We start from the raw sequence: 12,401 nt of genomic DNA, 5'->3' as shown, positions 1-12,401 counted from the left end.
TTCATTGCCCTTGACAATCAACCGTTCTCTGTCGTGGGTGCTGTTGGCTTTCGCCGACTGGTCGAGCACCGGTACACACTACCAAGTGCGCTATTTTTCAGATGTTGCCCTACCGGAGTTACACAGTAATAGCATCACCGCTATTAGCTTAACAACATACATACTATGGAACGCCGTTTGGGTCTTTGTGTGCAAAAAAAGATACAGTAGCACTGTCAAAGCTGTACAAAAAAAGTCTGCAAACAAGCAAACACCGGCCACGAACGATGTGTTTACAATACCACGTTGGTAATAAAGCATAATTTGTTCGACAGCAACTTCTGGGGTACCTAGCTAGCACCAATACAACCAGCCTGAAAACAATGACCAGTAGAAACTGGAGTCATGTTCATTATTCTTAGCAATGATTTAAGAATCCTTGTAAGTATTAGCTAGGTTGCCACTTGTTGTTCGCCTACTGAAATTGAAATTCAGTTCATGGAACAAAATAGCTAGCCAGCTACTTAACTCTGTTGCCCAAAGCTAACGTTATAAGCAGCCAGCTAGCTTCATCTGGCTAGTGAGGCTCAACCGGACCGGGTTATGTGCTGTGAAGCTAGCCACAATAAGCATTAGGCACAATAGTGGAATTTGTCATTGACAGTGATGCAAATTAATACAAATAGTAGAATTATGCCATACTTTTATTTTGAAGGCTAACCGCAAAGTCCACTATTGTGGCTAATACTTACTGTGGCTAGCTTACTGTGGGTGGGTCCGACCATTAATCAAATAAGAACTGTCTTATAATTTTTGACACCTAGCTATGTAGTTAGCTAGCTAACTACAGCTACTGAAACAGATTGTAATTTTGATATGTTTTTGGGGAAAAACAGTGTTTGCATCCATAAGCTAGGCACTGCAGGTGCGCGAGACAACTTTACCAGCATCATAGCATACGTATCGATGAATCGTTGTGACATATGAAATACGAGTGATAGTGTAATCAATATGTAATAACTATGTAAAAAACATATGAATGCGTTAAGTTATTATGTGACGTGCAGTCAATTCAGATCCTGATTGGTCAACAAGCTTATTTGACACGTCAAATAGTGTCATTTTGACACGTCAAATAGTGTTATTTTGACACGTCAAATAGTGTTATTTTGACACGTCAAATAGTGTTATTTTGACACGTCAAATAGTGTTATTTTGACACGCAAAGACCCAAACGGCGTTCCATAGAAATCCTGGTTGAGAATGAAACGACTAAAGAAATGAACAACGAAACAGCACAGCAAGTAAGTGAAAGAAATAGGTTTTGAATATGTTTTGCTGGTAATGGGGACATACGTAAATGTCCTCCAAATTTTTGGGGGGGGGGGTCAGTGTGGTGTGTAACCTTTATTTAACTTGGCAAGTCAGTTAAGATCAAATTCTTATTTACAATGATGGCCTACTCCGGCCAAACCCGGACGAAGCTGGGCCAATTGTGCGCCGCCCTATGGGACTTCCAATCACGGCCGGATGTGATAGAGCCTGGATTCGAACCAGGGACTGTAGTGACGCCTCTTGCACTGAGATGCAGTGCCTTAGACCGCTGCGTCCATGTGTGTGTGTTAACTATTTAACTGTACTAGAATGCTTAAGGCCCCTAAAATTTTAAATATCGGTTATCATTTTTTGTGGGGGGGGGGATTGGGCAAGGAAAATATCGGATATCGATACTGGCCAAAAATGTCATATCGGTGCCTCAATATATTTTACTAATGTTACTGCACCACAACAACAAATAAATACTTAAATATACTGACCAAAAATATAAACACAAGATGCAACACTTAAGATTTTACATCAGTCAATTGAGATAAATTCATTAGGCCCTAATCTATGGATTTCACATGACTAGGAATACAGATATGCATCTGTTGGTCACAGATACCTTTAAAAAAGGTAGGGGCGTAGATCAGAAAACCAGTCAGTCAGTATCTGCTGTGACCACCATTTGCCTCATGCAGTGCGACATCTCCTAGAGTTGATCAGGCTGTTGATCAGGCTGTTGATTGTGACCTGTGGAATGTTGTCCCATACCTCTTCAATGGCTGTTTGAAATTGCTGAATATTGGCGGGAACTGGAACACACGGTTATAGAGTGAGTATGCAGATCATGGAAGAACTGGGACATTTTCAGCTTCCAGGAATTGTGTACGGATGGGGCCGTGCATTACCATGCTGAAACACGAAGTGATGGCGGCACAACAATGGGCCTTAGGATCTCATTACGGTATCATTGTGCATTTAAATTCCCATCGATAAAAGGCAATTGTGTTTGTTGTCCGTAGCTTATGTCTGCCAATACCATAACCCCATAATCACTATGGGGCACTCTGCTTCCCTCCAGTCCCTCGACTTCTTGGCACTGAAAGAAACATGGATCACCACAGATAACACTGCTACTCCTACTGCTCTCTCCACGTCTGCCCACGTGTTCTCGCACACCCCGAGAGCTTCTGGTCAGCGGGGTGGTGGCACTGGGATCCTCATCTCTCCCAAGTGGACATTCTCTCTTTCTCCCCTGACCCATCTGTCTATCGCCTCCTTTGAATTCCATGCTGTCACAGTTACCAGACCTTTCAAGCTTAACATCCTTATCATTTATCGCCCTCCAGGTTCCCTTGGAGATTTCATCAATGAGCTTGACGCCTTGATAAATTCCTTTCCTGAGGATGGCTCACCTCTCACAGTTCTGGGTGACTTTAACCTCCCCACGTCTACCTTTGACTCATTCCTCTCTGCCTCCTTCTTTCCACTCCTCTCCTCTTTTGACCTCACCCTCTCACCTTCCCCCCCCTACTCACAAGGCAGGCAACACGCTTGACCTCATCTTTACTAGATGCTGTTCTTCCACTAATCTCATTGCAACTCCCCTCCAAGTCTCCGACCACTACCTTGTATCCTTTTCCCTCTCGCTCTCATCCAACACTTCCCACTCTGCCCCTACTCGGATGGTATCGCGCCGTCCCAACCTTCGCTCTCTCTCCCCCGCTACTCTCTCCTCTTCCATCCTATCATCTCTTCCCTCTGCTCAAACCTTCTCCAACCTATCTCCTGATTCTGATTCTGCTTCCTCAACCCTCCTCTCCTCCCTTTCTGCATCCTTTGACTCTCTATGTCCCCTATCCTCCAGGCCGGCTCGGTCCTCCCCTCCTGCTCCGTGGCTCGACGACTCATTGCGAGCTCACAGAACAGGGCTCCGGGCAGCCGAGCGGAAATGGAGGTGAACTCGCCTCCCTGCGGACCTGGCATCCTTTCACTCCCTCCTCTCTACATTTTCCTCTTCTGTCTCTGCTGCTAAAGCCACTTACTACCACTCTAAATTCCAAGCATCTGCCTCTAACCCTAGGAAGCTCTTTGCCACCTTCTCCTCCCTCCTGAATCCTCCCCCCCTCCTCCCTCTCTGCGGATGACTTCGTCAACCATTTTGAAAAGAAGGTCGACGACATCCGATCCTCGTTTGCTAAGTCAAACGACACCGCTGGTTCTGCTCACACTGCCCTACCCTGTGCTTTGACCTCTTTCTCCCCTCTCTCTCCAGATGAAATCTCGCGTTTTGTGACGGCCGGCCGCCCAACAACCTGCCCGCTTGACCCTATCCCCTCCTCTCTTCTCCAGACCATTTCCGGAGACCTTCTCCCTTACCTCACCTCGCTCATCAACTCATCCTTGACCGCTGGCTACGTCCCTTCCGTCTTCAAGAGAGCGAGAGTTGCACCCCTTCTGAAAAAACCTACACTCGATCCCTCCGATGTCAACAACTACAGACCAGTATCCCTTTCTTTTCTCTCCAAAACTCTTGAACGTGCCGTCCTTGGCCAGCTCTCCTGCTATCTCTCTCAGAATTACCTTCTTGATCCAAATCAGTCAGGTTTCAAGACTAGTCATTCAACTGAGACTGCTCTTCTCTGTGTCACGGAGGCGCTCCGCACTGCTAAAGCTAACTCTCTCTCCTCTGCTCTCATCCTTCTAGACCCATCGGCTGCCTTTGATACTGTGAACCATCAGATCCTCCTCTCCACCCTCTCCGAGTTGGGCATCTCCGGCGCGGCCCACGCTTGGATTGCGTCCTACCTGACAGGTCGCTCCTACCAGGTGGAGTGGCGAGAATCTGTCTCCGCACCACGTGCTCTCACCACTGGTGTCTCCCAGGGTTCTGTTCTAGGCCCTCTCCTATTCTCGCTATACACCAAGTCACTTGGCTCTGTCATATCCTCACATGGTCTCTCCTATCATTGCTATGCAGACGACACACAATTCATCTTCTCCTTTCCCTCTTCTGATAACCAGGTGGCGAATCGCATCTCTGCATGTCTGGCAGACATATCAGTGTGGATGACGGATCACCACCTCAAGCTGAACCTCGGCAAGACGGAGCTGCTCTTCCTCCCGGGGAAGGACTGCCCGTTCCATGATCTCGCCATCACGGTTGACAACTCCATTGTGTCCTCCTCCCAGAGCGCTAAGAACCTTGGCGTGATCCTGGACAACACCCTGTCGTTCTCAACTAACATCAAGGCGGTGACCCGTTCCTGTAGGTTCATGCTCTACAACATTCGCAGAGTACGACCCTGCCTCACACAGGAAGCGGCGCAGGTCCTAATCCAGGCACTTGTCATCTCCCGTCTGGATTACTGCAACTCGCTGTTGGCTGGGCTCCCTGCCTGTGCCATTAAACCCCTACAACTCATCCAGAACGCCGCAGCCCGTCTGGTGTTCAACCTTCCCAATGTCTCTCACGTCATCCCGCTCCTCCGCTCTCTCCACTGGCTTCCAGTTGAAGCTCGCATCCGCTACAAGACCATGGTGCTTGCCTACGGAGCTGTGAGGGGAACGGCACCTCCGTACCTTCAGGCTCTGATCAGGCCCTACACCCAAACAAGGGCACTGCGTTCATTCACCTCTGGCCTGCTCGCCTCCCTACCTCTGTACAGTTCCCGCTCAGCCCAGTCAAAACTGTTCGCTGCTCTGGCACCGCAATGGTGGAACAAACTCCCTCACGACGCCAGGTCAGCGGAGTCAATCACCACCTTCCGGAGACACCTGAAACCCCACCTCTTTAAGGAATACCTAGGATAGGATAAAGTAATCCTTCTAATCCCCTCCCCCCCCCTTAAAAGATTTAGATGCACTATTGTAAAGTGGCTGTCCCACTGGATTTCATAAGGTGAATGCACCAATTTGTAAGAGCGTCTGCTAAATGACTTAAATGTAAATGTACACATTATTGGTGTAGAAGCAGGTGAGCTGGTTCTCTCCTTTTGGACATTTCCTGGTGTTTTGGTCAAGCATAAGACATCAACCCTGTTACCCATAGATAGACAGGCTAGACATGTTATAACAACTTACATTTTTTTGTGATTCCTGTTACACATAACAATATTCTATTTCCCCTGACGCAAGGCGATTTCTGGCTGATTTAAGATGAAAGATGATGGTCAACTATGTTACTTTATTTGACACTTACTATAGTAATGGGAAAACATGTGTTTTATTGAACATGTGCTCTTGGTGGCAGAATGTAAACATTTGGTAAAAAGTTTTTTGCACAAAGTTACACTACCCAAAAGGTACTCATTTCGTGGATCGACTCACATTCATGTATCAGGTGGAGGCTAGAGAAAGGTTTAGAGAGGTCTCATAATGATGATGTCATGTGTATCTTGTCTAATACATGCAGGTTTCCAGTCGATGCTAGAGCGGGCGTCCCTTCATGCTTGTGAGGCAGAGAGAGAGAGCCAATGATGGATACATTACAAACCTTGACTGGAGGATTCTAAGCTATCCTCCCACATTGCAGTAGCCTCAACTGGAAGAGTAGATTGGGACGGGAGTGGGGTAGGGTAGGGTGGGGAGAGAGAAGCAGGTTAAAGCATTTCACTCTGGTCCTAATTGGCTCTGACACATTACAACCAAACCAAAACGTAGAAACCAAAGCCAACCCTAGAGAGAGCAGCCTGAGGCCAGATATGATATCAGACAGTCACACAGGAGTAGACAGAGGCACAGATAGATGGAGGAGATCAGAGGGGATGCTGAAGAGTGGGACCGCACTGAAACTATGGCAACTCCTATATCCAAATGCTCTAACCATGCATATAAGAGCAAGTGCATTAATAAAAGTGTTAGGCCTAATTTTCAACAACAAAAAAACGACCTACTACATCTCAGTCTATAGCAGATCATTATAACGTTCTGTATATTTAATACTGTGAATCCACAAATCCCCTCTGGCCAGTGAGCAAGAAGGAGTGTGATAGAGAGAGAGAGAGAAAAAAAAAGGCAGACCAAAGGAAGAGTGGGCAAGAGGGAAGGAGAAAAGAGAGAGAAAGCCAGTCAGCAGCGACAGCGAGACACACCTTTCTTGGATCGTCTCGGTTTCGGCGGTGGGACAGGCCGACGCGGAAGCTTTGCATGTGAGCGAGTGCCTTTATGGAGTTTTAAAAAGGGAAACCAAATTTGAAACCATAAAGAAAAACACAGACAGACAGAGACACCAAATCGTGAAGAAGCAGACCAGACAAGAGACAGAATGAGTTTGAAGGCTGTAAAAAGCCATTTTAAAAACCAACCAACCAATAATAATAAAAAGCGAACAGAACACAGCAGGTGAGACCAAGTGGAAGTGAAAGGGTTAAAACATCTACAGAGATCATTGTGGGGGAACGATAAGCAGGAAATAGAAGCACATTGTTTGTCAGCTTGATCTAGTTGGCAGGGTGGGTAATGACGTGTGTGTGTGCGCCTGTGTTTGTGGGGGTCCAAAGCAATGAGCCCCCAGAGCTTATTACACTAATTAAAGTGATTTGCATGACACAGAGTCGATGAAAAAATAAAAGAGAATTAGGCTTGGCAAAAGCTGAAGCTGGGATGATTATCCTAAAACAGTCAGTGACACAATCAAGTCTAAGTGAAGACAAACTACAAGAGCATACAAAGCAAATAGGCTGAACTACAGAGGGGTATCCTACGAATCAGGTTTGAAGAGATATTGAGGTAACTTTGGTTAACTCTGAGTTCAACTTGGGATAACCAGTCATACGAATGTGGCTCACTTTTTAGTCATGTACATTTCTATGGTAACGAATCCTTCAGAACTAACCTGCTCCGGGGCAGGCTAACTCAGGGATAACTCTACTTATCCTGAATGAAGTATCTGAGCCGCGAGTTGAGGACCAATAAAATCAGATTCCCTCCCTCTCGCAAAGATTGCATTATCATCCCCTTCATTTGAGAAAGACGGATGAAAGATTTTTTAATCAAATGTTTTTTTTTGTGTTTAAGAAAATTGTAAAATGTTAAAATACTAAGTAATTTAGTAATGACAGAAAACATTTGAAACTTCACGCAGAGTAAAACTTTCGTATGACAAATACAATTATTATGATACAATTTAGAGGTCGACCGATTAATCGGAATGGCCGATTAATTAGGGCCGATTTCAAGTTTTCATAACAATCGGTCATTGCCATTTTTGGACACCGATTACATTGCACTCCACGAGGAGACTGCGTGGCAGGGTGACTACCTGTTACGCGAGTGCAGCAAGGAGCCAAGGTAAGTTGCTAGCTAGCATTAAACTTATCTTATAAAAAACAATCAATCAATCTTAACACAATCACTAGTTAACTACACATGGTTGATGATATTACTAGTTTATCTAGCTTGTCCTGCATTGCATAGAATCGATGCGGTGCCTGTTAATTTCTCATCGAATCACAGCCTACTTCGCCAAACGGGTGATGATTTAACAAGCGCATTCATGACAAAAAGTACTGTCGTTGCACCAATGTGTATCTAACCATAAACATCAATGCCTTTCTTTAAAATCAATACACAAGTATATATTTTTAAACCTGCATATTTAGTTCATATTGCCTGCTAACATGAATTTCTTTTAAGTAGGGAAATTGTGTCACTTCTCTTGCGTTCGGTGCAAGCAGAGTCAGGGTATATGCAGCAGTTTGGGCCGCCTGGCTCGTTGCGAACTGTGTGAAGACCATTTCTTCCTAACAAAGACCGTAATTAATTTGCCAGACTTGTACATAATTATGACATAACATTGAAGGTTGTGCAATGTAACAGCAATATTTAGACTTCGGGATGCCACCCGTTAGATAAAATACGGAACGGTTCCATATTTCACTGAAAGAATAAACGTTTTGTTTTCGAAATTATAGTTTCTGGATTTGACCATATTAATGACCTAAAGCTCGTATTTATGTGTGCTATTATGTTATAATTAAGTCTATGATTTGATATAGCAGTCTGACTGAGCGGTGGTAGGCAGCAGCAGGCTTGTAAGCATTCATTCAAACAGCACTTTCCTGCATTTGCCAGCAGTTCTTCGCTGTGCTTCAAGCATTGAGCTGTTTATGACTTCAAGCCTATCAACTCCCGAGATTAGGCTGGCGTAGCCGATGTGAAATGGCTAGCTAGTTAGCCGGGTGCGCGCTAATAGCGTTTCAATCGGTGACGTCACTCGCTCTGAGACCTTGAAGTAGTTGTTCCTAAAATGAAAGTGTTCATTCAGTATTGTTGTAATTGTCATTATTACAAATAAATAATTATTTTAAAAAAAACATACGTATATATAAAAATCGTCCGATTAATTGGTATCGGCTTTTATTGGTCCTCCAATAATCGGTATCGGCATTGAAAAATCATAATCGGTCGACTTCTAATACAATGATTTTATCGATAGGAGTGGGAAACAAGGTGCTCATGCATTGATAAGCACACCAAAGAGCAGAAGGCATTTCTAAAAGCCCATTTCACACCATAGCCTGCTGAATTTGCAAGATAACTTTTGCTTCATTTTGATTTCGGCACAAATTGTCTCAATGAAGAGTTCGTCGTTCGACTAACCACGTGGGATGTGCACGTGCAGTTGCAAGCCTGCTAGAGTTAGCGGCGGGTGGACGAGCAATATCCACCGTCGTAGTATATGGATGAAGCCTGAGCTGGAATGTGAGGCTACCTGAAGCTGGTTAGCTTTAGAAAATCCTGAGTAGATCTTGCTTGCTCAGTAGGATACCCCTCAGATTATTATTATTATTTTTTCATTTTGAATTTAATCAAATAGTGCAATTTGGCCAGTTTTGTTAATTCTTACAAAGTAAATGGGTCAATTACAGTAAAAAGTTAATAGGTCAAATGAATGTTTTCCAGTATCTAAGACGCAGCTGCTATTTTACCGGTTGTGAGGATTTCCCCCAACAGATTGTGGTGAAGAAACACAGACTTTTGCTTTCATTTCAAATTATTCAAGTTTGAAGTATAGTATATGATTGAGTCACGGCTGGTTGATTTCAAGACTAGTAAGAGAGGAGTAAAAAATAAAAATGGAGCATCTGTTGGCAGTTATGAAACTCACAACATCTGACACTTCACCCTAATGGTCATAGCTACAGTACTTCTGTATTGCCATTTTTACTTTCTTTCACTTCCACTCCACAACATGGACAATGGAGATTTCATTAAAACAAAACGACAAAGAACCTACACACACCTGCTGAAAAGTGTTAGACCGCAGTTGGTGCATATTTTAAAGTGAAGTGTACAGGCTGACAACATCTATACAAACCATTGAGCTGACACCAAACAGAAAGAAAAATACAATTCAAATGTACTTGATTGATTGTTTGATTGCATGGGCAGTATGTTACTTGGATCAGAGAAGGGCCCTGTTTAATTGGACACTTGTGGGATGAACCCTGCTGGGATTGGCTGTTGATATGATTGACAGATGTAAAACCCTTTGATGATTGCCTGGTGCTGTTACTGACAGTTGTGCCTACCTATCTTCTCCATGTTTGCGTGGGTAGACAGGAAGCCCTGCTGCAGGAGTGTCTTTCTGGTCTCCTCATCCTCCACCTGAATCTCAGACACCATGTTACACGGTACGTAACCGTGACGACCGTTCAATTCGCCGTGGTAGAACCCGTCCGAGTCTTTATCTCCGTAGATCTGTACAGGAAAATGGAGGATGGGGAAGGTGAAGAGAGAAAACAAGATGGCTGCTGTTAGGTTGTGCCATTACTGTCTTAACTTATTAATAGAAGAAGCATAACATGGATAAACATTTTGCCTTGAACAGCCTATAATTAATGATAGATTAGATGAGAGAGTGTGTAAAACATGGTGCTAGGGATATCACTATTCCAGCAGGCAATACTATAATTTTAACCAGTTGGGTTCCATACCTTGATGATCTGTCCCTCTCTGAAGGGCAGTTCCTCCTCAGCGGCATCAGGGTTCGGGGACATGTTAACCGGGTCGTAGGGGAACAGCGCCACAAAGATACGCACCTCGTTGTCTCCTATAGGCCGTGCAGGCTCCATGCTCTCTTCATGCAAACACACAAACAGATCCGACATTATTTGGAGCAACAGTTAGCCTAAGCATTGCGGTGCATACACCTGGATTTGCCTGGTCACACACACCCACACACATCCCCCACGCCCACAGTTCTCAAAATCCACACGGAAGAGCCCACTTCCACTCTGTTAAAATGTGTGTGTTTTGTTTCGGGCCCCCAACAGGCTTGGGCCAGCTCTGACTGCATGTGTGTGTATATGGATGTGGGTACACAGACCTGCCAGTCACTGCGCCCCCTTATGATGAATTCAGACTTTTCTTGTGGCCCCCACCCCCATTAGAGTTGCCCATCACTGGTCTATGTGATGTAGTGATCAAGATGACTGATTACCTAGACCTATATGCAGGCCTATAGGGCAGTGTAGGGAATGTGAACTGCTGTAGTTAACTAGGACTTAAGCTGCACCAATGAGACAAGGTTCGATCTCATTAGGAGGGATCAGCCCATCTGTATGTAGAAACAGTCAGACTATAGGCAAGCAGAGCAGAGCTGACAGGAAGAAATAGACCACATTCATATCCTCTGTCTGTATAGATATCTGGAGATACTGTATGTGAGAACAACATCTTCGCTGATCCCTCCCTCCCTCTCTAGTGTCGTGGGGTGTACGTGCAGAGTGCATGTGTGTGTGTCCTATGTATGTATCTGCACGTTCCTTGTTCTTCCACCTGCCGCTGAGAATAGCAGAACTATATCTGTGAGCTTTTCCATGAGAACACAGCTGTGAGATTGAAAGAGGGAGAGAAAGAGAGTGGAAGAGGCAGAACGAGAGAGAGAAAGAGAGTGGAAGAGGCAGAACGAGAGAGAGAAAGAGAGTGGAAGAGGCAGAACGAGAGAGAGAGAGAAAGAGAGTGGAAGAGGCAGAACGAGAGAGAGAGAGAGAGAGAGAGAGAGAGAGAGTGGAAGAGGCAGAACGAGAGAGAGAGAGAAAGAGAGTGGAAGAGGCAGAACGAGAGAGAGAGAGAGAGAGAGAGAGAGAGAGAGAGAGAGAGAGAGAGAGAGAGAGAGAGAGAGAGAGAGAGAGAGAGAGAGAGAGAGAGAGAGAGAGAGAGAGAGAGAGAGAGAGAGAGAGAGAGAGAGAGAGAGAGAGAGAGAGAGAGAGAGAGAGAGAGAGAGACTCCAGTTTGGTTGGTTTCACTGTGGGCTAATCTAGGGTACTATTTTCATGGTTGTCTCTTCCTCTCATCCATCTCATGTCATGACGAGCCATTTTGGAGTGAAGCAGGTTCTAAGCTTACAGGCCATCTCTCGCTCTCCCCAATCACCCTGTCCCTGTTAAAGTCCCCCCTCCCCCCCACACACACACACAAACTCGTAATCTGACATTCTGGTGTCTTTCTCAGAGAGACAGAGACAGGCAGACAGAGAGGAAGAGAGAGATAAATCGCAGAACAAGAGAGACAGAGATAAAGAGAGAGAGCGCGTGAGAAGGGGGGGTGGTGAGAAGAAGGATGAGGAATGAGATTCTGACCATTGAGCTCGTGCCTGGCCTCTGCCCTGGTCAGCTTAGGGGAGAGCTCAGCCTGTCCACTCCACCCAGCACTAGCCTCCATCGACGGGTCTCTGCCAGGCTCCTGGTCAACATAAACGCACGCACGCACGCACGCACGCACGCACGCACGCACGCACGCACGCACGCACGCACGCACGCACGCACGCACGCACGCACGCACGCACGCACGCACGCACGCACGCACGCACGCACGCACGCACGCACGCACGCACGCACGCACGCACGCACGCACGCACGCACGCACGCACGCACGCACGCACGCACGCACGCACGCACGCACGCACGCACGCACGCACGCACGCACGCACGCACGCACGCACGCACGCACACACACACACACACACACACACACACACACACACACACACACACACACACACACACACACACACACACACACACAGAGTCAGAGAGAAAGACAGCAGCACTTAAGACAATAACTTGCATTCAGGTTGTACAGTAAGGGACTGC

At 45.8% G+C, this 12,401-nt stretch overlaps 1 protein-coding gene across 8 annotated transcripts in view; it reads right to left on the bottom strand.

The window, feature by feature from the left end:
- LOC129822141 (peripheral-type benzodiazepine receptor-associated protein 1-like) overlaps window positions 1-12,401 on the bottom strand; it is a 177,231-nt gene that overhangs the window by 13,476 nt on the left and 151,354 nt on the right. For 6 of the 8 annotated variants that reach the window (XM_055880143.1, XM_055880158.1, XM_055880152.1 and 3 more), the window contains 5 exons: window positions 11,889-11,991; window positions 10,242-10,384; window positions 9,837-10,005; window positions 6,396-6,464; window positions 5,798-5,845 (listed from right to left, as the gene is read on the bottom strand). In XM_055880143.1, coding sequence (XP_055736118.1) covers window positions 5,798-5,845; window positions 6,396-6,464; window positions 9,837-10,005; window positions 10,242-10,384; window positions 11,889-11,991 — 532 coding nt within the window. The remainder of the gene's footprint in view (window positions 1-5,797; window positions 5,846-6,395; window positions 6,465-9,836; window positions 10,006-10,241; window positions 10,385-11,888; window positions 11,992-12,401) is intronic. The other 2 variants (XM_055880176.1, XM_055880187.1) reach the window with 2 other exon arrangements.

Source organism: Salvelinus fontinalis, chromosome 2, assembly GCF_029448725.1.
Source record: "Salvelinus fontinalis isolate EN_2023a chromosome 2, ASM2944872v1, whole genome shotgun sequence".
Lineage (NCBI taxonomy): Eukaryota > Metazoa > Chordata > Actinopteri > Salmoniformes > Salmonidae > Salvelinus > Salvelinus fontinalis.
The sequence above is the reverse complement of the archived record's forward strand: the minus strand, read 5'-3'. Positions and strand labels throughout refer to the sequence as shown.